The following is a 15,707-nucleotide window of genomic DNA, read 5'->3' on the forward strand; positions in this document are numbered from 1 at the left end:
TCTAACAACTTTATAGAGTGGGAATTACTATTATTCCCATCTTACAGATGAAGAAACTGAGGCCAGAAAAAATGAGTAACTTATCAAAGGATGTTGAATATATTTTGTTAAGCTATCCAAAATAGTCACCTTGAATTTTGGTTGAAACCACTCCCTCCACCTTTCTTATTAACTAAAAGTAGAGGAGTCAGTCTTATTTCTATGCCAAATACATTCTCCTTTTCTTTGTGACTTATTCTGCTGTTTGTTATTAAGGCCTAATTGCCGTGTGACAGTTTTTTCCTCATATCATTGGTATCACATTATGAAGTCTGCCTGTGGGGTCGCATGTGGATTGCCTGTGTTTGGAATTCCTAAATTTTAGAAAACAAGTAAAAATGGTCTGGCCTGGTCTCTTAAATATTGATTATGGTGACCCTGAGGCTCCTCTTTCAAGCATCTGCTCACACAAGGGTTCCTGTAGCTGAGGCTATCCTATACATTGTCTGAAGGTATCTCAAATTGTAACCTCATGCATGCCTTGTAGATATTAAATGACAAAATTGCCCTTGTTTTATAAGATTATAAAATTGTAATTTTCTTTTTCAGGACATCATAAACTGCATAGGTGGATTAAATGTACTCTTTCCTCTCTTGGAACAAATCAGCCACTCCAGTGAAGGACAGATTGCTGAAGGAATGAATGAAAGCACAGTGTCTGAGTTGATAACACCTGTGGAAGGAGATTGGGTGGTATTGACCTCCACAAAGGCATCAGGTATTAAGATGAAATTAACACAAAATAGTCATTGAGAAACTTGAATTAATCAAAAAATAGATTAAAGTGTCTTGCCACCACTAGGAAGAAACTTAACCATTTGTTGCTGAAGCAGCCCATCCCTAATTTTTTTAATGTAGTTCAGAGAGTTCATAATACTTGGTCGAAAAACTTAAGATGTTAGTTTTACTCTTGACTATCGTTGGTTTGTGTTCTTAGTAGAAATATAACAACATTGTTAAATTTGTGGTAGAGAAAATATTTAGATGTGTATATAAGTATACAGTATGCAGTTGCTGTGCTCTCTGATATTTCTGTTCTGCAAGTGACCTTCGGAGGCAAATTCCTGAACCAGATTCCTTGTTTGTTATAATGTGCATTATGATGTAGAAAAAGTGATATAAAAGTGATTAGAGTAATTACAATAATTAATGACATGTTCACATTTCCAGAGTCAAGACTAGAGAGAAATTTAATTGCAACGTTTATCTTGATTGTGAAACACTTTATTCAAAGACATCCTATTAACCAGGATAATCTTATTCACTCCCATGGAGTTGCCACTCTTGGTGCCTTACTTCAGAAGGTGAGCTCGTCTAACCTGATGTAGGTGTGGCTGATGATTGTAACTAGCAGTCAGTGTTGGGGTTTTTTCTTCCTAATAAATAAATATATATATTTTTAAATTTCACTATTACAGCGTAAGTTATATTAGTAGATATAATTTTTTTCACAAGCAGCTTTTAAAAATTTCTGTTGATGGCAGGCCCGGTGGCGTGGTGGTTAAGTTCCCACACTCTACTTCAGCAGCACAGGGTTTGCAGGTTCAGATCCCAAGTGCAGACCCAGCACCATTGTCAAGCCACGCTGTGGTGGCATCCCACATAAAATAGAGGAAGAGTGGCACAGATGTTAACTCAGGGACCATCCTCCTCAAGAAAAAAGAAGAAGATTAGCAGTGGATGTTAGCTCAGGTCCAATCTTCCACACAAAAATAAATAAACTTCTGTTGAATCATATGCATTACTTATCTTACATAACAGTGTATAATCTTTGATGGATAGGACCTTGGTTGTTGGCTTTGGTATTTGGGATATTTGATCAGTTTAAGATTCTGTTTTAGGAATATGACATTAGGAAAGTATGTTCTAGTGTTACATCAGAAAAATTAATGTTTAAATTGTTTATATTTTTCTAACCAAGATTTTTGTATTTAGTAGATATTCTGAATTAATCATTGGAAATTATAGCTTAATGACAATTATTTAAAGTGAACTTTACAGAACCCTATTCTGTTTGGATTTCAGGTGCCAAGCACCTTGATGGACGTTAATGTATTGATGGCAATTCAGTTGCTAATTGAACAGGTATCATTAGAGAAGAATATGCAGCTCCTGCAACAAATGTATCAATATTTACTCTTTGACTTCCGTATTTGGAACCGTGGAGATTTTCCCTTTCGAATTGGTGAGAGCAGACTGTTAGATAAGGTTTAAGGTTTTATAGTTTTAGAAATTTATAACTACCTATGTAACTTTATTTTGGGTATATCATTTTAAGAGTGAACTTTCTATTTTAGGTCATATACAATATCTTTCTACCATCATCAAAGACAGTAGGAGAGTTTTCCGAAAGAAGTATGGTGTGCAGTTTCTCCTGGATACACTTAGGATTTATTATGGGTATGATGCCCTTGCTCCTTCTCAGTCTGATATTGTTTTCTGTCTGCTACTTAATTGGAATGTCTGGGTTATTTATTTTCCAGGAATTCTAATATCCTAGTGTGGAGGTTAAAATGACAAACAATGGATCACATACGTTGGGTTTGAATCTTGTGTTTTATTAATTGTCTATCTATAGGCAACTCACTTAACTTTTCTGTGCTTAAGTTTTCTGGTCTGTGACAAGGAGATAATGAAACTGACAACCTGTGGTTGTTTGAGGATTATAAATTAAATAAATTAATAATGTAGAGAGCACTTAGATCTGTGTCTGCCACATAGTGAGTGTTGCATAAATATAACCTGTTTTAACAATTTATATCTTTGTCATTGAAATTGCTAACCTCAAAAGGTTTTCCCTAAAAAGAAAAGCCAAAGATACCATGAATTCTATTATTACATTAATTCTATTAATTACCGTCTTTTTTAAACTGTAAATTCTTTTAAAAAGTACAAAAATGTAAAAATTAAAAATTTAAATTTTTGCGCTTTTGCTTTCTTTTTCAGGAGTGATTGTAAATATAGTGAGCTGTCTTTAGATGATATTCGAACAATAAGGACTTCTTTGTATGGACTGATTAAATATTTTCTGTGCAAAGGCGGAACTCATGAAGAGATACAAAGTATCATGGGTTACATAGCTGCTATCAGTGAAGAAGAACAGGTATTTGCCCGAGATAAGTCTGTTTTTTCTTTTTAACATTTATGTTGCTGTATCATCTCCTTTTAAACTTATATATATCTGTTAAACATATATATATGGGGGGGTTTTTTGGTGAGGAAGATTGTCCCTGAGCTAACATCTGTGCCAACCTTAGTCTGTTTTATGTGGGACACCACCACAGCACAGCTTGATGAGTGGTGTGTAGGTCCACGCCTGGGATCCAAACCTGTGAAGCCCGGGCTGCTGAAGCAGAGCACATGAACTTAACCACCACGCCACTGGGCCGGCCCTGATATTAAACATATTTTAAGAGTAAAATATTTATAGTGTCCCATACAGTATTATGCAGTTAAAGAAGTAAATTTTATCTCTTCACTGAAAGTTATTAAAATAGACGGCAGTGTAATAAAATATTTTAATTAGCTAGAAAGCAGTATGGGGAAAAAGTTGCTTTGTCTGGCTATTCTGAAGCCTATTTTCCTAGGTCACATAATGTATATTTACCTGTCATCAAAGTTACTGGGCAGATTTCTAACATGAATTTTAACATAACATAGGTTCATAAAAGTTTTGCGTAAAGAGTAAATTGTAAATGTATTTCTATTTTTAAAAACTTTTACATACATTATTTATTTATACTTCAGAGCTACCCTTTTGACAGTGGTCCTCAGTGTATGGTCCCTGACCAGTGCTACCTGGGAACTTGTTAGAAATGCACATATACTGCAAAGTCAAGCCTTCCTGGTGATTACAGACTAGGAATTACTCTTCTCATTTGCGCAGTTGGAAATGTACGTTCAAAGAGATTAGGTGACTTAACTTTAAAAAGTCACATAGCTGATAAACCTGGAACTAGAACCCAGGTGTATTTACTACTCTTTCTGTGCTCTTTTTGTATACCACTCTCTACACCAAATTTGAACAGCCTTAATTGATGTTGACTCAAATATTTTGCCCCCTATCATCAAATATTCATTGTGTAGTAAGGGTTACATGACTTCATGTTGGTACTAGATAGATGAATTAACTTAGGCTGTTTCCCTGAAAGTTGAACTACTTCAAAAGTTTGCCATTATTTAGAATCATGGGTAGCCATCTTATTTCATGATAGTTTATTGTCACCCGCTGTGATTCATTGCCGATGATATTTTCTTGGTCAACTCAGTCAAAGAATCGTTTATTGAAAACTTACTATATACGTAGAATAATAGTGGACATTGTGGGTGTATAATGATGAATGAATTATCATTCTTTTAGCCTAATGGAGGCAGGGTTGGATAAGAGAGGTTTGTAAATACTTGTGAAACAGAAAAGAGTGTGATAATCTATAAGAGAGATACAGAGTCCTATGAGGTGTTCATAGGAGAGTAGTACATGTTGAGGAGACCAGCAAAGGCTTTATGGAAGACCTGGCTTTTCGTATGGACAGAGCAGGACAGGTGTGGTTCAGCAGGTGAATATGGGTAATGTGAGAGGATTTACAAAAGGACATGGAATAAGCCAAAAGCGTAATGGAGGGGAAAGGCAGGGCTAGTTCAGAAGACATCAGATAGTCCAGGTAAGCTAGAACGTGAGGGTATATAGGAGTTAGTTAAATAACTGTTCGTGGTTTATGACTTTATTTGTGCTTCCGTATGTGAGTGTGGTTGTTTGTTTTGTGTTGTTTAATTTCAAAAGCTCTTTGGAATTTTGGATATACTCTTCAGTCTCCTACGTACCAGCCCAACTAGAGGTCAGCTTTTCTTACTGCTGTTTGAACCAGGAAACGCTGACATACTTTATGCCTTGCTCTTAAACCAAAAGTACTCTGACAGACTAAGAGAAGTCATTTTTAAGGTACAGACATTTCTTAATCATCCTTATATTTTGGGGCATTTATGGGTATATGAATTTCATTGGAATATGTCCATTCTATGAATATAAATTCTTTTTTCATATCTACTTCTATCTAATTTTAAATTGTTCAGTGTGTTTTGAAATATATTTTTGATGTTTTTGTTATTTGCATATTAAAAAACTAATTGTATTGTCATCTGATCAATCATTTCAGTGGAAAATCTGCTTTGTCATACCACCCTCAATATAAAATCTCTCATTTCCCTTTTGACTTACAGTAGGTCTACCTGGCAGATACTAACCAACCTCATGTAGCATTCACTATTTCTCATGAACTAAATGTTTTTCGTATATTAGCTTACTTAGTCTTTGAAACAACTTTGTGAAGTGGATGTTATTATTATCCCCATTTTACAGATGAAGAAACTGAGGCCAGAGAAATTAGTAACTCATAAAAGGATATAGAACATATTTTATTAAGCTATTTATAATATCCAAAACTTTGAACTTTGGCTGAAGCCACCCGCTCCACGTTTTTTGTTGACAACAGGTAGAGGAGTCAATCATATTTCTACTGCCAAATACATTCTCTTCTCTTCATGATTTATTCTCCTGTTCATTATTAAGACCCAAGTGCCTTGTGACAATTGTTTCCTCTTACATCATCGGTGTTAGATTATCAAATCTACTTTTGGGCTTGTGTTTAGATTGCCTATGTTTGAAATCTCTAAACTTTGGAAAACAAAGGCGCAGTAGAAATGGTCTGACATACTCTCTCCTGAGTGTTAGTTCTGGTGACCCCTAAGGCTCCTCTTTAAAGCATGTGCCACACAAGGTCCTTCATGGAGATTAAATGTTATTTCTCCAAAATTGGCCTTGCCAGGGATTGTTCACAATATTATTTTGCCAAGATTACCATTTCTACATAGAGTTTCAGTATCTCACTTTGAAAAATGTTGATCTCACTCCAAGAAGTGTGGGGTTACAAATTCATTCTCCCATTTTAGCAGTGGATCGTTTCTTCACAAAATGTTTCCTTGTTCTTGGAAATTATTTTGTAACCGTTGCTGAAATGGATTACCAGCTTGATCTAGAAGTATGCTCGTTCTCTTTCAGAACACACCTTTGTTCCTCTTAAAGCTGCAGGGTTTGTTTCCATCTACGCCTTAGCCATTAAAATAAAATTTTACATTATTTTTCTTTCATTTGCCAAGAAATATATGTAAATTAGAGTTTCAAATGTATTAATTATTCAAATACAGATGTGCTTCAGTCCAATTTATTCTTAGATCCATTTTTTAATGATAGTATGATATGGAGTGCTCTTCCCTATTAGTGCTGGGTTTTTTGTTTTTTTTTAATATTTAAGGAATAAAGTGATGCTCCAAAAACCTTGTATGCTAATATTTTATTCAATATGAATGTAAGTGACGACCTGTTCTCAGTTGTCTATATTGAGAAGAATATATTACTGTTGTGACCAGGTTATGGAACAAATGCTGAAATGCACAAATGTTTATGAACGAAGTAAACAACGTATTCGACTCCGAGAAGTTGGCTACTCAGGATTGGGACTCCTTCTTAGTGAAGCACCCGTGAATACTTCTCTCCTGAAAAACCTCACCAATCAAATCGTAAACGCAGGTATGACGGAGACTGATAGTACTGATACATTCAAGACGTGTTCTTCATGTGACATAATTCTATTTGATGGTTTTCAGGTTTTTTTCCTGAAGTGTTTTCCCCTTCCTCCCTCAGGTTGCTTTTTAAATTACCTGTTACCTGTCTCAGCAGAGCTTTGCTTGGGTGCTGATGTCCCTTTGTTGTTTTTGACTCCCCAGAGCATAGCACAGCGCCTTACTTGGTAGGCCTTCAGTAAATGTTTATTTGCTGACTGATTAGTAAATAATTGAGTCTGTGTAACAAGAAAATGACACTAGAGAAAATATATACAAAATATTTTTTTATGGAGGTTACTTAGCCCTGAGCTAACATCTGCTACCAATCCTCCTCTTTTTGCTGAGGAAGATTAGCCGTGAGCTAACATCTGTGCCCATCTTCCTCTATTTTATATTGTGGGACACCTGCCACCGCATGGCTTGATAAGCGCTGCATAGGTCCGCACCCAGGATCCAAATGGGTGAACCCGGGGCCTCTGAAGTGCAGCACACGAACCCAACCGCTGTGCCACCAGGCCGGCCCCTGGAGGTTAAATTCTTAAAGACAAAATGAAAACTAGTTTCAGATATTCTTTTTTGTTTCTGATTTTGTTTTTATAAGCCATGTTTTTAGTACTTACTGTGAAATTTATATCAGGTGCCCGGGATTCAAAAAGTTGTAAGATAAGGTTCTTTGTCTTGACTGGTTTACCATCTCATTGATAAGATAAGACATATACATAAAAAGATTAATAATAGTATAAGATCCAAGCAGTATGGACAATATGTTCAGGCAGTGAAAAGAAGAGAACAGTTATTTCGAATTTACTCAGAAGATGTCAAACATTCCAAGCCTATTGTCTTTGTAAAATTTGAACATCTATAATTTTTACTGAAAATGAAGTAATTATTTTAGCATTTATATAACTATTAACCACGGTTCTTTCTTTGAGAAAGAGTAAGAAAGCTGGAGGCATCACACTTCCTGATTTCAAACTATGCTACAAAGCTAGAGTAATCAAAACAGTAAGCTGTAGGCATAAAAACAAACACAGAGAACACGGGAACAGAAACAAGAGCCCAGAAATAAACCCATGCATATACAGTCAACTCATATTTGACAAAGGATCCAAGAATACTCAATGGGGAAAAGATGGTCTCTTCAGTAAATGGTCCTGGGAAAACTGGATAACCGCATGCAAAAGGATGAAAGTGGACCCCTATCTTACACCACTCAACAAAAATTAACTCAAATGGATTGAAGATTTAAATGTAAGACCTGAACCGTTAAACTCCTAGAAGAAAACATAGGGAAAAAGCTCCTTGACATTGGTCTTGGCAGTGATTTTTTGGATATAATGCCAAAAGCACAAGCAACAGAAGTCAAAATAGACAAATGAGACTACATCAAACTAAAAAGCTCTGCACAGCAAAAGAAACCATCACCAAAATGAAAAGGCAAGCTATGGAATGGGAGAAATATTTGCAAATCAAAATATAAAAAGAAGTTAATATCCAAAATATATAAGGAAGTCATAAAGTCAATAGCAAAAAAAAATCCAATTAAAAAATGAGCAAAGGACCTGAATAGACATCTTCCAAAGAAGACATGCAGATGGCTAACAGGTACATGAAAAGGTGCTCCAATGAAATATTAGAGCACACACAATAGACTATTAGCCATAAAAAAGAGGGAAATCCTGCCATTTGTGACAATGTGGAAGAACCTGGAGGGCATTCTTCTAAGTGAAATTAAGTCAGACAGAGAAGGACAAATACTATGTGATCTCACTTCTATCTGAAATCCAAAAAAATCCAACTCGTAGAAACAGAGTAGATTGGTGGTTGCCAGGGCCAAGAGAGTAGGGGAAGTGTGTGAAGGTGGTTGAAGGGTGCCAACTTCCAGGTGTAAGATGGATAAGTTCTGGGGATCTCATGGCCAGCATGGTGACTGTAGATAACGATACTGTGTTATTGTATACTTAAAGGTTGGTAAGAGAGCAGATCTTAAATGTTCTCACCACAAAAAGAAAAATGGTAACTATATGAGGTGATGGATGTGTTAACTAACGTTATTGTGGTAATCGTTTTGCAATATATATGTATATGAAATCGTTACGTTGTACACTTTAAACTTACACAATGTTTTATGTCAATTGTCTCACCAAAGCTGGACAAAAATAAAGGGCATCTGTGGTTGACAGCAAAAAAAGAAAATAAAAACAAAACAATTATTTCAGCGTTTATGTAACTATTACCAACAGTTCTTTCTTTGGTTATCTCTGGAATTTAATTTTAACTTTTTGTTTTTCCCATGATAGATCCTGCTATTAATTTCAAAGATCTGTTATCTGTGGTGTATATGTCCCACAGAGCACACATCAATGTCAGAGTGGTCACCTGCAGAAAGGTTAGTAAACTTTTAAGATGCAGTTTAAGAATAGCAGTATCATTATACCATGAATAATTCTTAGCTTGAATATTTTGCACAAGATGTAAGTTTTAACATCTGTTATTTTATAAATGGACAGTCCCCCTTTTTGAGGTGAATTAACTTCATGTAATCACAAGGAATCAGCCTATGGATTTCTTCCTCTTAGCTCTACATGGGCTCCGGGAAATGTGCGCTTTGCAGAGGCAAAAAATTGTAACTGGAGAGTAGTTTCTTTATCAAGAACCTTCAATGATTGTGAACATTTCTAATTCATGTACCATATTTTAGAGTTTCTGAAAATTTTGAACTTTGTGGGAAGAATTTTCTACAATTCGTTTATGAGTATTCCAACAGTGATTTGCACTCAGTGCACCCATTTGACTTTTAACTGAGTCAAAGAATGGTCATCCCGTGTGCTTTCTGCTCATTGTAACCTTCTCTCTCCTCCCCTGGAGCCACTGACCTGCCTAGTATTCGCTTCTTTATCTTACTCCCTCATTATGTCACAGTATTTTTCCCTCAATAAATCTGCATATATATCTCTCTCTTTAATGGCTACATAGTTTTTCATTCTATGGCTGTTTATAAAGTATTATCTGGTTCTTTGTTGATGGACATTGAGGTTGTTTCCTGTTTTTCCATGTTAATAAACTTCTGTTAAAAACTTATTTTTACATATACCTTTACTTATGTACGTCTGTAAGACATAATCTGTGAAATGGAGTTGCTGTGTGAAAGGCACATAAATTGATCCGTTCCTTTCAGTGTGCAATTAGAAACAGCTTTCAGTGCAGCCTAGTTTTATCCATTTATATCTATAAAATAGACATAAAGTAAGTCTTACTATATGGAAATTTTAAAGTCATGAAAGGTTTCTTTGCCAAGCGAAGCTTAATCTGAAAGAAAAAAATTTTTATTCTGCACCAATAGAGTAATGGTTTCTCATTATTGATAGCATTAGTGAAGAAAGAAATTTCACGTCATTGTGACTCTGCTTTCTGCATCAACGTCAGCATACGTTAGAACCATTAATATTGAAGTCCCTACCAACATTATTCATCTCCTGCTGTGAAACTTCTCAGAGCTAGAAATTCTGATAAAAGAGACACTCTAAACACTGGGAGCTAAAGTTCTTTTCATCTACATAGAAGATGTGTTTTTTTTTGGTGAGGACATTGTCCTTGAGCTAACAGCTGTTGCCGGTCTTCCTCCTTTTGCTTGAGGAAGATTGGCTCTGAGCCATCACCTGTTGCCAATCTTCCTCTTTTTGCTTGAGGAAGATTGGCTCTGAGCCATCATCTGTGGCAGTCTTTCCTCTCTTTTGTGTGTGGGACGCTGCTGCAGCACGGCTTGATAGTGATGTAGGCCCGCACCCAGGATCTGAACCGTGAGCTGGGCCCCAAAGCGGAGCGCACTGAACTTGACCACTGCGCCGCGGAACCAGCCCTGTCTACGGAGAAGCTTATTGGCTTTGTGATAAAATGTCTTAAAGATCGTAACTGAATTTCTGACAGTGTTTGAGAACTTGTTTTTATCAAAAAAATGTGAAATCAAATGGACAACAGAGGTCATACTTAGTGCTACGTCAGTGTCTACTCTTTAATTTCAGCCTCTTAATCCAGCTAAATAGCAGCATCCGTTTTACTGGAATTAGTTTTTTGGAATTAAAAGTTTAGTTTTTGTTTTGTTTGTACAATATAGCATTAATGAAAAAACATGTTTTTGCAAAAGCAACCATCAACTTTGCCTGGATAAAGAAAATGAGATGAGAAAACTTTATTCTTGGGCTTCCTAGGGTCTGATACCAAAGTACCAAGACACTTTGATAGTGTCTTGTGTGTCCTGTTTCCTCCTGTCCCCAGTGCCGCAACTTTGCCTGGCTCATGGTAGATATTCAGTGTTTGCTGAGCAAATGTGGTGGCTCGTGGATTGTTGTTAGTTGAGAGGACATAACTTTATTACACTTGATGCAAACTTTCATTCTATTTATATTTCCTCTCTCACCAAATTAAAGTAATAACATGAGTGTGTTGACATGTGGAGGATCATTTTCTTTTTTCCTTTTTTATCTTTCAGCAAATATTTGAGTACATCCCTACTCTGTACAATGAGTAATATGCAGATTAATTAAAAACACAATGTCTGCCCTTCATATAGCTTATAATCCACTTAAGAACATAATCTTTTGAAAGTATATCCTCCCAAAGTTTCTCATTAAGTTACTTTGTCATTAAAATAACTGAAAAGAAATTGTTTTTGATGTAAAATACTGTGTACTTTTTGACGAATTTTGTATTCTTCATCTCTTTGTAGATTTTACAGATTTTACAATCCCAGCCAGATGCAGCACATCAAATATCTCAACAAGTGGGTTGGCAAGACACTTTCGTTAGGCTTTTTTTAAAAGCAAATTTTGAAAATGGAAATACTCTTCATAAGCACAGTAGGGCTGTTTCAATGAAAGACAATGATAAAAATATATCAGCTGACGATAATAAGAGGAACTTCGATGAAAAGATGGATGAGGAAAAAATCAACTCTTTTGCCTCCACTAATGTGTCTTCAGATCAGTGGAGTCTGGAGGATAGACGCTCTCTAGACTCAAACACACCATTATTTCAAGAAGATAGCTCTGTGGGAGAGTTGTCTTTCAAATCGGAGAACCAAGAAGAATTCTGGCATCATAGTCCTTCACACTTGAGTTTAGATCTCAGTAGAATTGACTCCTGTGAACTGAGTGACAGTGGAGGTCAAATGCCAGACAGCCTGCCTAGCACACCATCCCCCATAGAGTCTTCTAAATCATTTTCTGTGCCGTCTGACAAAGAAAGCAGCATCACAAGTGACACGGGCTTCAGCGATGACTTCTCTTTACTTGAAAGCCAGGAGGTAAAATTCCTTATCTGTCCAAACGCTCTTTTTGTTTCTATATGTCTATGTATACTTCTGATCCTTAGATGTATGTAATTGTTAACAATTTCATATTATGTTCATGTTCTGAGTCTCATGATCTAAGCTATTAGAAGCCTAGAAGTCACTAAATTGTGTGTCTTGAGAGCAAAGCCAGTGTTTTCTTCATCCTTGTATCTCTGACTTTGTATAATGTCGAACCCAAAGTTCCAGGTTTAGTGTATGTGATGGTTCTTACGATGTGCTTTTAACAGCCCCTCCCCCCGATAATTTACCATTACTTTATGTTTTGTGTAGAGATGTGAGGAGGAGCTTCTTCAGTTACTGACAAACATTTTGAGTTATGTGATGTGTAAGGGGCTGGAGAAGTCTGATGACGACGCTTGGATTGAGCGGGGACAAGTGTTTGCAGCGCTAACTAAACCAGGGATATCCAGTGAGCTGCTTCGACCATCAGATGAAATAAAACTAATGTAAGCATTCAGTTGGTGACTTCCCCTCTCCTTTTGGAGTGGGCAGGAGTCTAAAATAATATTTATTATTGAACATTTATTCAGTATTCAGTGGGTGTTGAGAGGAAAAAGGAGAAACTTTGTGCTTTTCCTGTCTTTTTGCCGTTCCAGTGGGATCTAGAGAGAAATCCAGAACTAACTCCAGTGTGAGGAAATTTAAGTCTTAAATTAATTTGGGTTTTAAGTGATTACGTGTTCCTTGTTGTTTAAATTGCTTGCTGCAGTGTCTAAGCACTTGGTGCCTTGTCTTCTACAGTCTTATCCGAATTTGAGTGTTTCCATGCTGAGGGAAGGGAGTAGTCTTTTCATGAAAATTGCTTCTCCAAAGGGCTGAGTTCTCTGCATCTGAGAGAACTCTGTAACATTAGCATACTCGGGGAGAACACTTCTCTGTTTTTCCACAGGGTTAGGCTTTCTACCCTCGTCTTTCCAATTTCAGCTTTAAAGAAACTCTGGACTATCTTAGGGAGACTGGAATGTGAATTACTTTCATAGCTATTTTATGGTCAAGTCAAACAGGTAACTTTTTCTTTGCCTTTTAGTATTAGGTGTATTAAAAATAGATACTCCAAAGATTAAAAGTTGCTTCATTGTTACTAAATTCCATCCACAATGTCTTATGATACCTGCCAGTAGTAGTGTATCTTTGGAGATACAGTCCTGTTCATAAGTAACTGGGTCTTTTTTCCATGTCCTGCGATTTCTCTAAACTTGAAATTGTTTTAAGAGGACTTTGTTTTACACTTAGTTTGCTGCAGAAGATGTTAGAATGGACAGTCACAGAGAACAGAGAGGCAAAAACTAATCCGGTAACTGCTGAGAATGCCTTCCGGCTCATGCTGATCGTACAGGACTTCCTGCAGTCAGAGGGGCTGGTTAATCCAAACGTGTGGACGGAGAAGGTGCAGTAAGACCTCTTTGAAATTCTTTTCTGGTAGTGGAGGACTTTATTCAAGGAAAGAAATTTTGTACTCCCTCTTTTCAGAGCATTGGTATTTAGTCGGAAGCAATGAACATGGATAGGATGTGGTAAAAGTCAGGTTTTGTTAGCTCTTACTCGGATAGTTCTTTTCGCTTTTGCCAACTGAACATTGAACCATTTTTGAAATATTTATGATTTGCATTTCTGTTGTGGAACACGCCTCATTGGAAGATTTACAAACTGAGTGTTTTTATTTCTCAATTTTTCCTTTGTGACAGCTTTTAGAGAATATGATGCAGCTCTTCGATGGTCTCTCAGTTTGGTATTCGGAAAGTCCAGTATGGGTAAAACTCTCTCAAATTCAAATCCAGTTGCTTCTAGGATTCATTGGAAGGGGTAATTTGCAGGTTTGTCAGTTCTTTTACATTATTTTCTCTACTTTCATGCAACATAGGAATTATTTGTGTGATAACTAAATGATAAAATGTTTTCGATATTTTAATTTTTTTAATTAGTTCAAAAAAATATCTGTGATTTCAGTTACGTTTCGGTTTTGAGATCAGAAAGAAGTTGAGAGGCAGCTAATTATCTCTCCCTGATGTTTATCACTCCATATAATTTTAAGGTTTCCGTATGAAGGATTCGCACACATGGCTTATGTTAGAAGGCATTGCTCATGTCATCTGTATTTAGTGCTGCTGTGCAGCCTGCATAGGCTGTTTGTACATGTACAGTTTGGGGCTTGCATTTTTAGGAAAACGATTTTTAAATTGTTCCTTTCAAAATCTTTTTCTATTACTCTATTAAGCTACTAATCCAGTTTCACATTTATTTCGTATATTTTCATTCGTCAAAGACTCACTGAGTACCTACCAAATGTTAGCATTGTACTAGGTTTCTGAAATAAACATAAATAAAATATAGACCCAAGGAACATTTTTTGTTTCTATTTTTAATTAAAATTTTTAAAAGTTGGAAAAGTTCCATGTGCATTTTAGTCTGTCATCTTTCCATTTACATTGGATGCTTGTGGTGACCTCGGTTGGATTAGTCATGACATGTGTCCCTTAGCTGTTTACCTGGCCCTGTTTATTTTCTTTTGATACTGGAATTTTAAGTACTTGGGGCAAGGGGGTCTCGGTGGAGATGTATTATGTATTTCTAAGATATATAAACTTGCTATAATATTGATAAGAACATGAGGAGGTTAAAATTCCATACGATTGCCTTGTTTTAAAAAAGCCATACTTTGCGGCCAGCCTGGTGGTGTAGTGGTTGAGTTTGTGTGCTCCGCTTTGGTGGCCCAGGGTTCACAGGTTTGGATGCTGGGTGTGGACCTACCCACTGCTCATCAAGCCATGCTATGGTGGCATTCCACATATGAAAAATAGAGGAAGATTGGCACAGCTGTTAGCTCAGGGCAAATCTTCCTCAAGCAAAAAGAGGAAGATTGGCAACAGATGTTAGCTCAAGGCCAGTCTTCCTCGCCAAAAAATAAATAAATAAAAAACAAAAATAAATTAAAAAGCCATACTTTTCAATAGATATTTTTTTACAATTGTAAAAGTAACACATGCTCATTGTGGAAAATACACAAAAAGAGAAAAAAATAAATAAATTCGTTAAGGGGCTGACCCCATGGCTGAGTGGTTAAGTTCATGCGCTCCACTGTGGCGGCCCAGGGATTCGCCAGTTCAAATCCTGGGCGTGGACATAGCACCGCTGTCAGGCCATGCTGAGGTGGCATCCCACATGCCACAACTGGAAGAACCCACAGCTAAGAATACACAACTATGTACTGGGGGGCTTTGGGGAGAAAAAGGAAAAAACTAAAATCTTTAAAAATTAAATAATTAATTAAATTCATTGTGCCGTAGCCTAAGAGGAAACAACTTCTATATTTAGTATTTTTTCTTATGCACCTATTTTTTCAGATGATTGAAATCATAATATATTTTGATAATTTTGTGTTCTTTTTCTTTCTCTTACAATTGTATCAAACTCATTTCCCTGTGTTACTCATTTTTTTAAGATAGTTTTTTTCATAATCATAAAAGTAACACATGTTCATTATAGAAAACGTAGAAAATGCAGAAAAGTTAAACGGAAAATGGTCATTCTGATCCATGGATGGTGGAAATTTGAGTTGTACCCCCTTTTAAATGCGGTTTGAAAATATATGAACCAAGAACTTTAAAAAAATTACGTTACTCTTTATCTAGTAGTTCTACTCTAAAACCGTATCCTGAGGTAGCATGGTAAAAGACCAGACAATCCTTGTAAACGTATGTTC

General features: G+C 36.3%; 1 protein-coding gene across 11 annotated transcripts in view; it reads left to right on the forward strand.

The window, feature by feature from the left end:
• NBEAL1 (neurobeachin like 1) overlaps nt 1-15,707 on the forward strand; it is a 158,249-nt gene that overhangs the window by 78,610 nt on the left and 63,932 nt on the right. For all 11 annotated transcript variants that reach the window (XM_046658281.1, XM_046658278.1, XM_046658280.1 and 8 more), the window contains 12 exons: nt 589-757; nt 1,210-1,343; nt 2,065-2,224; nt 2,337-2,439; nt 2,986-3,142; nt 4,820-4,978; nt 6,463-6,622; nt 8,958-9,046; nt 11,384-11,959; nt 12,278-12,453; nt 13,241-13,394; nt 13,693-13,821. In XM_046658281.1, the coding sequence (XP_046514237.1) occupies nt 589-757; nt 1,210-1,343; nt 2,065-2,224; nt 2,337-2,439; nt 2,986-3,142; nt 4,820-4,978; nt 6,463-6,622; nt 8,958-9,046; nt 11,384-11,959; nt 12,278-12,453; nt 13,241-13,394; nt 13,693-13,821 (2,166 nt within the window). The remainder of the gene's footprint in view (nt 1-588; nt 758-1,209; nt 1,344-2,064; nt 2,225-2,336; nt 2,440-2,985; nt 3,143-4,819; nt 4,979-6,462; nt 6,623-8,957; nt 9,047-11,383; nt 11,960-12,277; nt 12,454-13,240; nt 13,395-13,692; nt 13,822-15,707) is intronic.

This window comes from Equus quagga, chromosome 4 (assembly GCF_021613505.1).
Source record: "Equus quagga isolate Etosha38 chromosome 4, UCLA_HA_Equagga_1.0, whole genome shotgun sequence".
NCBI classification, from domain to species: Eukaryota; Metazoa; Chordata; class Mammalia; order Perissodactyla; family Equidae; genus Equus; species Equus quagga.